At 31.1% G+C, this 16,000-nt stretch overlaps 1 protein-coding gene across 13 annotated transcripts in view; it reads left to right on the top strand.

Moving 5' to 3' along the window:
* Positions 1-16,000, top strand: part of LOC117170201 (plasma membrane calcium-transporting ATPase 3) — a 1,035,667-nt gene that overhangs the window by 708,399 nt on the left and 311,268 nt on the right. For 2 of the 13 annotated variants that reach the window (XR_004466740.1, XM_033356809.1), the window contains one exon: positions 10,972-11,228. The exons of the other annotated variants lie outside the window; for them this stretch is intronic. Coding sequence is in view for 1 of the 2 variants with exons in the window: in XM_033356809.1 (XP_033212700.1) it covers positions 10,972-11,007 (36 nt within the window). In the remaining variant the exon portion in view is untranslated. Of the gene's footprint in view, positions 1-10,971; positions 11,229-16,000 lie in introns of those variants that run through there. 13 annotated transcript variants of the gene reach the window in all.

Raw genomic sequence — 16,000 nt, 5'->3', positions numbered from 1 at the left:
TGTTAACGTCAGGAGTGTCAGTGCCACTCGCAATAGGCCTCTCTCTGTTTCTCTGATGGAGACCATGGTTCTGTTGGGAGTGGCAATAAGACCGAACCGAGGGGACGAGCAGGCAATTGTCCCGGAAAACACAATAAAATAGTTTTAAATGGTTGGACCAATTCAGAAGGGACATCCTTACCTGTTGGAAAGGAAGGTCACTGGCACGAAGAGGATGCATGCAGAGGTTACATGAACTTGGAGTCCAAATGAACCCGGAATATTCTCATAAAACGCCTTTCAAGACCACCTTTGCAGACACCCGATTATTTCAACATGAGAAATGGGAGATCAAAAATTCGCTAAAAAGTATTTCTAAGGATGGAAAAAATTAGCTATACCTTATACTGTACCCCTGATTTGCGCCCTAGAAATGTTAATTTCTGGAATCTGAACTGTGTATTTGACTAGAAGACTGTCGTATTTTTTTATCGACAAAAGAAGTAATGAAACTTCGATACACCTGATTAAGACTGGCAAGCCTATTTCACAGCCTCAGTTTGAAATTAAAGCGGCGAGATGGCATGCATCAAATATTCAGTGCATGATTAGCTACATAGCATCAAATAAAAAGTGCACTTCAAAAGTGAGGGCACTTGCTCGAAACTTACGGAAAGAAAATCACTCGCTGAATATGTTTAAACTGTTGAACATCAAGAAACACTGGATGGAAAAAATAAGAGCTTTTTCAAAAGCCAAAGAGCGCCTTAAATGGTGAATAAAGTGGATTCTGAAAAGTTCCACCTTCTCTACTCATCCTTACCGCCTGTTCAACAAAACGTTATGTGCCGTTAAAAATCCGCTAGTCGTGAAAAGAATCAAGTCTTCTGGGAACAAGTGTATATGTAGATACTCATAAGCTAAATGAAGAGGCTTCAGATATCGAACTCTTTCGTAACTTTTGCGAGTGGCAACTGTTGCAATGGCTAAAGAAGGAATGCATACTAATTACTACTGAAGAAGTGAAAAAAGTTATTCCTAGAACTTGGAATTTTTCAACTTTTCACTTCTACACATCAACGTCTAGCATGTATATTCACTACTTTCTTAAACTGATTATAACCCACCCCGCAGTGGACCGTAGAAGGACACATGGTACTGATACCTAATACCGGAGATTTTTCAAGATAGGACTGGCTGGTTGCAGAGAGAATCGGTTAAAAGATAGGTGTATTACTCAGGATTCTATCAGGTATCGACAAAATCTGTCCATGGCTTGGATTCACTACCGAAAACTTTCGATAACACGAATCATAAGCTACTTATTAGACTTCTTGAGTGCTTGGAGATCCATCCAAAAAAAGTGAGATGTATGAAAGTGTTTTTGCTCTTGTGGCGGACAAGATTTGTCATAGCATCTGCCAAAAGACAAGTGACTACCATCTATGTCACACATAAGAAGTGTTCTTTCAAGTAGACTCTAAATCCGATGCTTTTCTGTATCTCTCTGCAAGTGATCGATGTTACAAATGAGATTTCAATTATAAATATTGATAATGATATTAATATAATATATCGCCTGTGCTTAGTAGAACGAACCTGTAAATTATATCGTTGTGAAAAAAAAACATTTTTTATCATAATGCCATGAAAAAAAAATCATCTCTATAAAATGTGACGGACAAAAATATATCTCAGTAAAGACTGTAAAAAAGTGCATATTGGTAAGCGCTGTAAAAAAACACGTCTTGTATAAATTCGGTGAGAAAAAAACCCGCATCATTGAATGGCCGTTATAAGAAACATATTTTAGTCAACACTACCCAGTACTTTTCTTCCCTTTCCTATTACGAATTATGTTTTATATAAATATCTATAGATACACACGCTCTATATTGAACATACATGTATAAACGACACTTATACCCAGACAATGTATGTATATTTCTTTGCATAGTCCACCAATAATACTTTTTTCGCGGCAAAATGATTATTATATTTTTTTCTTGGAATAATACAGTTTAATACAAATTTTTGACGAATACAGTCCTTTTGCACGTCTTTTTTACAAATAAAGTTTTTTTTCATGGTTTTTTCATGAGTAAGGTGTATTTTCACGGCGTTTATAGGAATAAGGTTTTTTCTTATAATTTACCGATATATATATATATATTATATTTACAGTCTGACAACTCCCATCCCTGTACTCACGTACTCATTAGGCTCATCAAACAGTCGAACACCGTTTTTCAAAGATTAAACAGAACCATCCGCGTGGAAATAACGAAGCACCGAATTCACCACAGTAATCTGGTGATTGAAAGGATAGTTTAACTCCGACATAGAGGGGATGGGGCTGTTGCAGATATTGCGAGATGTTGCACTTGCGCAAACGGATCTTTAACACGTTACGTTAGATCAATATGAAGGGGATAAGGCATCCAATATTTGGCTAAAAAAGAGGGTCCTGTTTCCAGAAATGAAAGGATTCTTCATTGCCATTCAGGACAGGGTGGCCAGCACCAGAGTTATCACAAACACGTTTTACATCAAGATACGTTTGACCAGTGCCGATAATATGGACATACCAACGAATTCATCGAGCACATTATTAATGGTTGTTGCATAATGGCTTAGAAAGAATATACGCACATACGTAATGATATGGCAGGCATTATACATCCACAAATTTTCCTAAACTTAGGACTCTTCACAAAATTGATGCCTTTCTACAGATATATTCCAGTGTCTGTTTTAGAAAACGAAGATTGAGATGTGCGAGCAAAGAGGTAGAAAAGTCTAAATTATTGTCATGACTGGTCCACTTGACCGGAATTTGCAGGCAACCTATACAACCAAGATTCATAAGTATAGCGAGCTAAGACATTAAGTAAAGACAATCTGCAGGAATGTGAAACGTGCATCTATTCATCCGATTGTGATTTTGACTACAGGCAATGTGCATGCAAGTTGCACAAAAAATCTTGAACATCTAGGAGTAGGGTACTGGCAGCAGCTTAGAAGGCGGTTTTATTAAGCAACTGTGGCATTGTTAGAAAATTTCTGCACCATAAGGTGCAGCATAAGAAGAAAGCGACTAAACCCCCATGGGGTGACAAATGGTAGGTCTGGTAATGCATTCAGAGGCGACTATTGTCACCTTCATTGTACGCAGCCGCGTACTTTTGTTCTCTCGAAAGAACTTTTTTTTGCAAGTTATTATACATTCTCTACATAGATATGATTTTATTCATATTTTTTTGAATGTCGTATTCTTTTGTTTTCAAATATCCTGTGTTATTAATGTGTTCTTATTTTTATTCCTGTTACTTTTTTGAGATTGCAAAAATAGTTCGACATCATGTTCATCAAACATAGGCCGTCAAATCAATAAGTTATAAGTAATTATACGACATGTGTTAAATAAAATTAAAAACGGAATTAGTACTAAGAGATCTACATAATGCTAAATACTATTGCCAATGGGTAATTTCGAGTAAAGTATCTAAATTATTGAATAAATACTTGAAAAATCAGATTTTAAAATGATGGTAAGACAGTGCTTACCTGATAATTAGGGGTATTCAGGGCTTACATGTTCTATACTTTGGTATGTTTGAAGCTAAGTTCCTATCACGGAGTCTGGCATGTTTAGAATAATTTTTATCAACAAAAGTAAAATATTCACGAAAAATACTGAGGAACGTCATTTCTAGATATATTAATGAACAAATTGCCCATAAAAATGTTCTTTTTTTAGCCACGGTCAGAAAACCTGCTCTCTCCCGATGTAGAGTAATTTGTCCACTTTTTAGTAAATTGTATATAAAACGAATACATGCATTCACTGCCCGTTCTATCTTCCGATTTAGTTCATCCGTTATATCATCGTAAGCAATACATTAATAATCAAAGAAAGGGAAAATGAAACTTAACTAAGAGCATCCTAGTTGAGATAGGTAAGGAGTGTTTACTTTTGCTTAATTGCTGTAGAATACTGTGTATATTTCGAGAAATAGATATTAAGTGCTCTTTTCAAGACAAATTACGGTTTAGCATGTATCCTAAATCCCCGACCGATTCACGGAAAACAGTAGTAACATTACCAACCCTCAAAGGAAGGGGATCAGCGAGTGCATCGGCAGAGGGAGAGATCGAAGGCCCAATAATAATAGCGTTAGTTTTAGGTGGATTTGAATAAGGCTATTATTCTTACAAGTAACACTACCCAAGTTACACTCACCGATTAGAACCAAACTTTGCACATCAATAAAACACTAAAAAATATTAAATCCGTGTTTTTTTATTTGTTCAGAATCCGCTTTCTGGGGGTAGAAACCACCCCTATCAAACCATAAGCAGCCTAACCAACTTATCCCTGGTATCAGCGAGTTTAATCGCTCGTTTTTCTTAAAATACTTGAATTCCACACCATAATCTAGTCCATCTAATCACCTACCCCTTAACGAGCGATTAAGTTCGCTAATCCCAGGGATAAGTGGGTTAGGCTGCTTATTGTTTGGTAGGGGTGGTTTCTACCCCTAGAAAGCGGATTCTGCAAAAATAAAAAAACACGAGTTCAATATTTTTTAGTGTTTTATTAATGTGCCACGTTTGGTTCTAATCGTTGAGTGACACTTGGGTAGTGTTACTTTTCAGCCCAAAGAACGACCCGATCTATGTCCTTTTGGATTTGACTGTGAAGTCTATTAAAAAATTCTGCAGCAGGACCGGAAAGGTACAATTTGAAGTCATCATCGTATTTAAGATACTTAACATTTTTTGATACTTTCAAAGATACGCGACCACTCGCGCATCGAACTAAAAAGTTATATCACGTAAATTATAAAAACTGCTTAATTTTTCTTTTCGCATTCATCTCTAACCAGAATCCCATACATCTTCTCGGTAGTGTACTATACTTGTACTATTAAATTGCTATTCAAATTATAATGAATATATTTTTTTATTGTACCTAAACTCGTAAAAAAAGTTATATTTGTAATCTTTGCTCTTCAAATTAATGATTACTCGAAACGAAACATACAAAAAAGATAAATTTTTTAAAAATTAATGTCAAAAACTCCCACCTCACATGCGATCATTAAAAATAGAATGAAAAATTATTAAAATGAGTACTAACATTGAGAAAAAGGAAAATTTGAAGAAAAAAACTTCTGATTAGGAATTTGAACAAATGAATACTTTGATGTTTACAGAAACATAAAATCAATTTATTTTTCTAAAATAAATATTAACATTGAGAAAAAGTGAAATTTGAAAAGAAAACTTCTAGTTAAGAATTTGTCTGAGCAAATGAATGCTTTGATGTTCACAGAAACATAAAAACAAAAATTGGAAATATTAATTTTTTCGACCATTTTATTTTTGATTTTTTCACCCTTTAACTAATAATGTTGAAACAGGGTGGCCGCTAGACTAGAAAAATGCGAGGAATTTTCGAGACCGAAAAAAACCGGGAAATGGTAAAGAATTTATTCTTCTTCGTTAGAAGAAAAATCTTTTCAATCATGGCAACTATCATAAATTTTATATTACGTAATATTAAGGCAAGTTTAAGAAGTTAGATTTAAACTTTTGTAAATGTTAAGTTCAAACGTTAACTTTGTACAATTATGGAATCATTAAGTTTACAATTCCTAATTCTAAAATTTATTATTTACAAAATTATCTATTTTAGGTCTACATCTTTGAGCGTACATTTTCAACTTGAAGAATTTTAAAATACAGTTTTAAAAGCTTGAAGTATTACAGAAGGATCAGAAGTACTAAACCTATGCAAAACTAAGAAATTTACAGATTTCAATTTTAAAAATTAGTAGTCAAATAAATATCCCGAGTGTTCAAACAAAAGTAAATGTCCGATTAAAACTTTATAAACTATTCTCAATTTTAAAATAATTGCAAATTATTAGATTTGTAATTGCATGCTTTTATTCAGTGTCAAATTATATGTTTGATTTTCTTTAACAGTTTAAAATATTCTAGTTTTTTCCAATGCAAATTAAAATTTTTTAAATAAAAAATAAATATTTCTTCAATATGTAGCAATATATAACTGCGTATTTAAATTGAGCGATAATAAATCAAATAGGCAAAACTAAACAATTTGGATATGTATGGTGATGAGTCCATGAGTGATACTCAAATTATGGAGTCCTATAGGCGATTAAAAATGCTTCAAATTGAGCAGCGAGTGCGAATATTAAATTTCGAAGAATACAAATTCTTCTTTTCTATAAATTTTGATCCTATTGTAAACTTGTAAAAAATTGCAAGAAAAGTTGATACTGTTAGAATTGATATTTTTTATAATGTTACCTGTTCGAGTCAGGGTACTATTTAATACGCGCCTGCGCAAAGAGGCAAAATTCTGCCACCACTCTTTGTTCTCTTATGTGAATCCCATAACCGTAGCAGTGTCTCCCGAACATGGGATTATTCGCCCCCCCCCCCCACCACTCTCCCATCTGGGAGCGACACATTCAAACGTAGCGTGTCGATGAGTATGTTCTGTCAAATTCTGCGAAGCCCAGCCTCGTGTAAAGCCGAAAATGCACGATCAGGAACCCGAGCTCTCCCGACTTCACGAATGACGATCTAGCTGCTCCTCAATTTATTCAGGTTTTGAAATCCCGAGTTACCTTAGAACCATTAGGCTTATTACGAAGAGGCAAATATAATTGACTTTATGTGAATAGATATAGATATTTTTAAACACATCAAAGGATTTCCTAAAATTTAAAAGAAAAGTCTAGAAGATTTTAGAGCAAAATGTTTCAATTTGATAAGATTAAAAACTTTTCAAAAATGTAAATAATCCAGTAAATTCAAGAAATATTTAGAAGCATGGAAGCGATTCAAATCTAATTTTAAACTTAAATTTTGTACAAATGTAGATTTTCAAAGATTTCAAAAAAATAAAGCTTAGAAGCTTTAAGGGAAATATTAGAAATATTTAAAAACTTGAAAAAAAGTCTCAAAATGTATCAATTATTCGTTGATATCTTCCAAACTTCTAAATGTTCTAAACTTTTTTTTAAAAAGTCTAGAATTTTTATAATATTTTTTTAAATCCAAAAAAATAGAAAAAATTTAAGGTCCTCTAGGTTCTTTTTTGATACATCTCTTTCCATGCTATTTCAGACTATAATCACAATTTTGAGGATTTTAAGAGAAAAAGCCAAAATGTTATGAATTTGAACTTATTCAAAAGACTAATCATTTGACAAAAATGTTGTAAAATTTTCCTTTGTATGTGGTGTGGAAAGGAATTTCATTAAAAAATGTGTAGGATTTTCTGAACAGAAAACTGCAAGAATTTCTGAACTTTCTTATTTTTATTTTTTAAGTGCATTTTAATCTGTTTCACGTTTAGTGAAAAATCATATGGTGAAAAGCGATATGAGAAATATCTATTTCTTCAACTTCAACTATAATTTGAAAGGCGATTCTTCATAGTATTTTACTAACTAATGGATATATTTTTATAATTTTATTCCTGAAATCCTTTCCCTAAGGTCAAACATGGTACATAAATATCGTAAAATTAAAAAAACACAAAATATTTACAGGAATATTTTGAATTAAAAAAATTAATGTATAGAGAATAAAGTTTTTATTTGAAATTTCACGATGGTTTTTTGTACCATACTTGACCCTCGGCCAGAATCAAGGAAAAATAATCTAAAAATATGTTCATTAGTTATTAAAATGCTACAAAGATTTAACTTTACAATTCTTTTTCTCTTTTTATGATCATGAGATATTTCTTCATAAAACAAATTTTGTTGGATTTATTTTACAATTATTTACAATCAATTTCCAATTACAATTATTTTACAATTAAAATAAAATTGTAAAAGATAAATTCTGTAATTTTGAGATAAGTATTTTAAAGCATTAAAGATTTTGTAAAGATTTCATATACAGTAAAATAAGTATTATCAGTTTGTTTATAATTTTATATGTAAATAATTATTGTATGAATCTTAAGAAAATTAAAAAAAAAAAGATTTCCAAATAGAACAGATGTATTAGAAAAGATCCTATGAGATTTTAAAGACATTTTATTTTTATTTTATAGGATTTTAAAAAATATTAAGAAAATTTCTGATCTATTTAAAACGTTTGGAATTGAATTCTTCAAGATATTGGTAACTTTCTCGAGTTTTTATCAAAAATTAAAAAAATAATTCAAAATGTAGAAAAAATGTCCTTATAAATTTTCCCAAGCATTTTAAGAAACTAAGTTTATTCTCCTGAAATCTTTCAAGATTCTTTTAAGGTTCCTAAAGTATATCTTGCGTTTCTAAAACACTTCTAAAATTTAAATTTTGTTGAATCTCATTAAGTCTACTAAATACTTCCTGAATTCACTTAATTATTTACTTTTTTTGAAATTTTTAATCTTATCAAATTAAAACATTTTGCTTTAAAATCTTCTGCACTATTTTTTAAAATTTTAAGAAATTCTTTGATGATTTTAAAAATCGGCTTGAATTTTTTTCAAGTACATTTTTTTTAAATTATCAAAAACTTTCACACATTTATTAGAAAAATAATTCTGTTTTTTTAATATTGTCAGACCTTCCAATCTCTAATCTTCAAAAATTATTCAAATTTTTCCTGATTTTTTTTTAATTCTGCAAAATTAGAAAAATCGCCTTTGATGTTTTCAGATGCTTTGAGAATATTTGAAATCTTTTGCAATGTTTTGAAATGTTTAAAAATACTTTTTTCAAATTAATTGTTTGAAATAAAAAATTATGTTACTTATTCCTTTAAAAATCTTTACAAGTTTTAAATATTTTCGAATCGTTTCAAAATTTTTGAATATCCCTTAAACTTACTCAAATTTGAAAGAATTATGTTAATTAATTTTTATAAAGTTAAGTAAAATGGAAAAATTACAAAATTTTTATTCAAAATATTTTTTCGACTTTTTAAACATTTTAGGAAATAATAAAATATGTTTTATAATCTTTTTTAAATTTTCTGTTAGAATTAATTCCAAAACAATTATTTACATTTTTTCCCAAGGACTTTATTTCATTATCTTCCATTACCTGAAAGTCTTTCGTTTACTGACTTTTATTATTGCTTTTTCATTTTAAATACATATCTATTATATCTTATCAAAATTTAATATAAAAGTCTTAAATGTTAAGTAAATTTAAATACTACAATTTTTAATGTTTCCAAATTTTTAGAAATAATTCAACAATTTGTATGTGTAATTAAAATAAACTTTTTTAAATCTCATTCAGATTATTCCAAGTTATCTTTTTTGAAATTTAAAAATTTATGTAATTACTTATTCTGATTGGAAATAATTGAACCTCCTGCGATTAAAAGCGACGATTCTTCTTGAGAAGAAATGTGCTAAAAGTAATTTTTAAAAAATCATTCGAATTTTAATTTTAAAGACTGATAATTGTACACAATTTCCAGGCGCATCTTTCTTATTCTTCTACAAGAATTTGTAGGTTTTTCAGTTTTTTAAATCAGTTTATCCTACGTTTCTAAAACTCCTCTGAAGTTTGAATTCTTTTTTAATCTCATCAATTCTACTAAATATTTATTGAATTTATTCGATTATTTACATTTAAAATATTTTTTTAATGTTATCGAATTAAAAAATGTTGATTTTAAAACATTTTACACTTTTTTGAAATTGTAGGAAATTGTTTGATGTGTTTAAAAATCTTCTTTAATTTTCTTTTAAAGCACATTTTTCTAAATAAAAAATCATTAAAAATTTTCACACGATAATTAGAAAAATATTTGTTTCTTTCCAATCTTGTCAAGTCTTCTAAGCTTGGAAAATGATTCAAATTTTTCCTAATTTTTTTGTTATTTAGCAAAATTAAGAAAAAATTTGACTATAAAATGTTTCAGATACTTCAACCATTTTTGACGTCTTTTTGAATGTTTTGAAATACTTGATAATAATCTCCTAAAATGAATTTTTCGAAATAAAAAATTATTTTAATTATTTCTAGGAACCTAAAATAAATGTTTCATTTTCGTGAAAACTTACAAAATTCTTGAAAAATCGTTACAAGTTTTAATTATGTTTGAATGCTTTCAAAATTCCTGAATATCTCTTAAACTTACTCAAATTTGAAAGTAGATTTTTAAACCAACATATAATTTAAAAAATTGTGTAAGAAAATTGCACAAGAAGGCCTAATAAGAATTATGTTCCGTAATTCAAGAAGTGAAAAAAGTGACTCATAATCTTTTAAATTTTTTCTAGGAATTTAAGAAAAATAGTTTCACCTCCTTGAAATCTTTCGGAATTCCTTTGAAGTTTCTAAATTTTATGTTTGAATTCTTTAAAAACCTAAGTTTCTAACATAAGTTAATTTTAAAATTCGATTTGAATCTCTTCTAAAATCTTCTACAGTCTTCTTTTAAATTTTAGGAAAGCCTTTCACATGTTTAAAAATCTTTTTTAATATTCTCATAAAGTACTTTTTTAAAAATAAAAAGTCATTCAATATTTTCCTACCAATATTGAAAAAGTTCTGTTTCTAATTTTGTCGGACCTTCTAAGCCTTCTAATCATTAAAAACTATTTAAATTTTTCCTTATTTCCTTTGAAATTCGGCAAAATGAAAAAGTTCGCCTTAAAATCTTCAGATTCTTTATTGGCCATTTTGAACATAGTTTAAAATGTATTGGAATTTTTTTAAATCAATTTTTCAAAATAAAAAATTATATTAATTATTCGTAGAAACCTTAAAGAATTTTTTCATTTTCGTGAAATCTTGAAAAATTCTTTAAAAAATCTGTACAAATTTTAATTATTTTCTAATCGTTTCAAAATTCCTGAATATATCTTGAACTTACGGAAATTTAAAAGCACATTTTTTAAAGCAAAATAAATTTAAAAGCAAAGTGCAATAAAGTTGCGCAAAAAGGCTTGATAAAAATTAATTTGCTTATTTTTTTCTAAAATTATAGAACATAGCAATATTGCCTGAACTTTCGTTCTCTTGAGAATGGAGGCTGGCCTATGCAACATGTAGCAGAGCCGCCTCACCGACACGCTACGTTTGAATGTGTCGCTTCCAGATGGGAGAGTGGTGGGGGCCAAAAAATCCCACGTTCTGGAGACACTGGACCGTAGCAGTTCAAACTCAGCCACTGCTGTCATGACTTCGTGCTCTTTGTTCGTAATTTCGTCATTTGTAAAACAATAAAATATGATCACGGTTTAAGTGATTGCCTCACTGTCTTCAACCTCTCCCAGTTATTCTAACAGATACTTTAATACAGATTTATCTCATTCCTCAGATTTTAGTGAAACTTTATACTTATTACAACGGGACCGCCATATCACAATATTATCAAACAACGTAACAGTTATGTAACAATTTTACAGAACAATGTCACATTTGCATAAACATATAACACTGATATGTAATTGTTGCATCTCAATATAATAGTGTTATCTAAATATTACATTACAATAAAACAGTGATACGTAAATGTTACATATTTGGAAATGCAAAAAGAAGCTGATTGAACCTGTGTTTGGAAATTAAGGTCGGTTACAGTATTCTAAAATTCGAATATATTCCATAAAAATTACGGACTTTTCGCGTGATCAGTAAAATTTTATTTGGAAATCCAAACAGAGTCTAAATCCCGAAAGCAACCTACAGAAAAAAAACGATACAACTTAGCCGAGATTTCTTTAGAGGATCCTACATGTGTCAGGTTACTTGTGGGGTTTAATTATTAGAGTCATGGTATGTTTTAGGTATGGGGCAACATTCGTCAAGTGTACCCGTCTAAAAACCTTTTGTCTCCGATTTCCTTGAAAGTCCGCGAAATTATTTTCTTAGTGAACCTCTTTTAATTCCCCTGAGAGAACGCCTCTAGTACGACCGGTTGTCAGTATACATGTGCTCAAATTTTCCACCTTTTACCGTGCACGCTGATACTCAATTAACCATAATTTTCGCAAAAGTTATCCAAATTAATTTTTTTATGGAGGTCTTGGAAACGTTTTTTCATCAGCTTTACGCCGAACGCAATGGTCTCTGGCAGACCGAAGGAACCGAATAGAGCCTCTACAAAGTACCCGTAAAGACACCATTGGGTCCTCATACGCATCCTTTTTAAAAAACTCAAAAAACAGCAATGTCAACTTTCAAACTGTTGAAATTCGGATTTTACGTTAAATTTTTTATTGAAAACTCACGGAGTAATCGCAATACTTTTTTTTTGCAGCGATAAAAAGTTAAAAAAATATAAAAGATCTATAACGCCTGTTGATTGCTACTTACAAATGATGCGTTTGAAGTGTAGCAGCCAACAGGCGTTATACGTCTTATACTTTTTTTAAACTTTTTACCCTTGCAAAAAAAACTATTTCGAATATTCCGTGATCTTCTATAGGGAATTTTAACGTAGAATCCGAATTTCAGCAATTTAAAAGTTGAATTTGCCTTTTTTTAGTATTTTAAAAAGGAACTAAATGGGGACCCAATGGGGTCTTTACGGATACTTTGAAGAGGCTCTATTCGGTTCTTTCGGTCCGCCAGGGCATTTTAGAAAAAAAAAATTATTTGAGCTTAATTTTTTCATTTTAACCATATTTTTTAGTTTTTCTCCAAGTGAGGCCGTTACTTTTTTCCCCAAAATTATGCTTAAAAAAAACTTTACTTTTCCCTCTTAAAATGAGCCATGGTCGAATGTAAGGCGAAAGAAATTGGTGGAGATATATAACACTTCTTGCGCGCGGTTTCTCCGTCGCAGTGCACCTAGGCGCCATGATCACGACGTACCGTTCATTGGGAACTTTTTAAATTGTACTTTGTATAATTTGTTCGTGAAACTGATATTTTTGGCTTGTACGAAATTAAAATTAAAAATTAATTTATAATTAATATTGAAAATAACATCGAAAATTGAGTAAAATAATTTGCTTATAACAGTGTATCTGCACTTCTCATCCTTCTTTGCCTCACAGTTTTTTTTTTTTTTGGGAAAACATCACATTCTAATGATGACGAATATTTTCTCAACATGTAAGTTAATTCAGCAGAGGGAACGAAAGAGTGATATTTTTATATACCAGACACTGTGTTTTCTGATTAGGAGAAGTTAAAATACTATTCTCAGTTACTAATTTTTTGGCCTTTCTAGTTTAGCGTTCAGAAGCACCAAATTCTTTAGCCAATCTTCTGCGGCCCCAAGATTTCGGAGCAAGAGTTAAAAGTAACACTTTTTCTGAATTACTTGCAGATTTTTGAAATTCTTCTTTTATTTGCTCAAGAACCTCCATTCCGGCGTAATGATTTTTATCAGAACACTCAGTTTTAGATTTTTAAAACTTGGATGTCGAAGGATCGGCAAAGATATCGTCATCTTCCATTAAAATATCATTCTTGAGAATAGGAGTTGAATTATCGTTGATCACTGAAGCATCTTCAATTGTTGGATCAGTATGAGAATACAAAGGGCATAGCAATGCAAATTGAGAAATTTCTTTTCTGCAATTTACACACAGTTTAGCATCGATGGGTATACTGGGATACTTTGTTTGAAGAGTTGCAGAAATTGATCTTGAACTGCACAGATCACGCTTGGGATTTTCCTTAGAAAAAGGATTGTAACAACGACGACCCAAGATGGCTCTTCTTGGCATGATTGAAAATTAAGCAGAAGAAAATGCTAAGTTGGGGCACTAAATAACAATGCGAGTCCAAACACGGAAGGTGGTTAAGTGTTCGAAATATAGTATTCAAGTAATACTATTTCTATTTTAAATAATGAGAAAAGTAAATGAGAATGAATAATATACGGGAAAGTACAAACCTGCAATATTATGAATATTATAATATGACGTAACAATCAAGCATATTGTAAAGTATGACTTTGAGTTGTAGTAGGCGAAGTTTCAAAATGATTATGTCGGCAGGAGAAAAGTTATACGGAATTAAATTGGGCACTTTTACTCCATAATCATGGCAACGCTCATGGCTCGCTTGCTCGCGGCTGTACCGATGCAAGCAATGAGTCTGAGTGAGAACGAAGCAGCAAGCATAAGAGCAAAGGAGACAGCGAAAGCGACGTTGCTAAGAATTGTGCATATAAATATCGATATTTTCAAGAACGATATTAAAAAATTCCATTCATTTATATGGTCCGCGAATAGGCGTCATAAATTTAGAACGCAATATCTTTATAAAACAATAAAAGACTCGCTTGAAATAAGAATTAAAAGCCGTTTAATTTTGAACGCGTGCAGTTGGCAGAGGAATTGAAATGCAATGCTAAAGGCTAGGGCATAGTTGTACCACAATGAAAACACTAAATCTTGCGGCAGTACAACCTAAAAGTGGCCGTAAATTTAGGACGATGGAGTGCGCGGCTCGCCCGATCAGGTAGAGTATAGAAATAAGAAAAACATTGTTTTTACTAGGAAAAGTTTCAAACATGCCTTTGCCTATGCCCTGTGGCATAGGCATAAATGGATAGGCTGCTTCTTGCCCAAACTTATGCTGCAAGCAAGGTGACCGTCTACGACTCTACGTCCACGCCACTGGCCCAGGAAAAATATTAGAAGATCCCATGCGGCTTCAGTAAAATTCACTTTCCTCACAATACTAAATATCCAATACATTTGAACGGAAAAATATCAACTTTAACAAAAATAAATAATGGAAATGTTAAAGTAAAACCATTTTATTGTTTTATTTAAAATATAATTTTCAGATTTATTACAAGCCTCTACGATAATTCAAAGCTGAGAACGTGACTGTTTATTATTGTTTATGCAGAACAAGTTATTGTTGACGTCAAAGTAACTGACGCCAATTTTTCACTCAAGACTTACAATATTCATGTAATAATTTTGAGAATGGCTTCTTTCAATTGCTAAAGATATAACACGTCAATGTGTGTGCACGGGAAAATGCGTATAACTTAGTAAATATAAACATTTGAATAAAATATCATTTATTAATGTTGGAGTACACAGCTTTTTATTTATCTGATATGTCTATAATTATTGTTTTCTCTAATTGTATCAATTTTATTTAAAAAATGCTATAAGAATGAAAATATGTACCTCTGGTACCAATCTAACTTTTTTCCAAAACTTTTTCCTGTAAAATAAATATTTTTCTTATTTCAACACTCCATCTGCCCTACCGATATAAATCTCAGAGCATTCTCAGGCGAAATAGCCTGGCCTGTTTGAGATTAATTGCAGGTTCGATTTGAATGATTTAGTCCCAGAGATAGTCAGAGAGATTTGGGTCCTTTTCAATATCCTTTTAGTGGTCCTTTTAAGAGTGGTGCGACGGTAATATAATGTTCCTTTTGTATTCGTCACGTACCTGGCGGGCAGAGTTATTTACAGTAGTTGGTCGTGGCTAATCCGCTCTCCCTTGTTAAATTTCTCTTCAAATTATTAACACTTTTTTTTATTTGATGAATTTTCTCATTATACTTATTTATAATTATAACTTATATACTGATATACAATTTTCTAGTTGAATTCAAAAATGTTGTCTTTTTTGGCGTATCTCATTCTATTTACGAGAAAGTTCTATTAATTCCAATTTTAAGCATTAAAAAAAAAGTTAGATATCTGAAGTCATCGAAACCCGTAGATTCTGAATTATTATGTTTTAGGCTATTAACTATGAAATTTAAAAAATCTACTTCTAAATTTTAATCCGAAAGCTTAACAAAGGACACTTGAGTGTCGGCTACTCTATTGAGATAGCCTCTCTGCTTGTTATTTATGATCGTATTCTTATTTCAATTTCGGAAAGGATATTTTAAAGCCTTCAGACCATTTAAACGAGCTTCCCGGACCTTTACAAATATCTACCTGAGTGCCTGCGGAGAATTTCTCTGAGATTCTTTTACCTAAAGAATTTTTAGTATATACTCAAAGATTCTTTTCGGTAGGGCAGTAGTTGGCCGTCTTTAACCCGTCTCTTCCTTAATACATTTTTCTTCAAATTAT

The sequence above is a fragment of the Belonocnema kinseyi genome, chromosome 3 (genome assembly GCF_010883055.1).
Source record: "Belonocnema kinseyi isolate 2016_QV_RU_SX_M_011 chromosome 3, B_treatae_v1, whole genome shotgun sequence".
In the NCBI taxonomy this organism is placed as follows: Eukaryota; Metazoa; Arthropoda; class Insecta; order Hymenoptera; family Cynipidae; genus Belonocnema; species Belonocnema kinseyi.
This window is presented reverse-complemented; position numbering and strand designations above follow the sequence as displayed.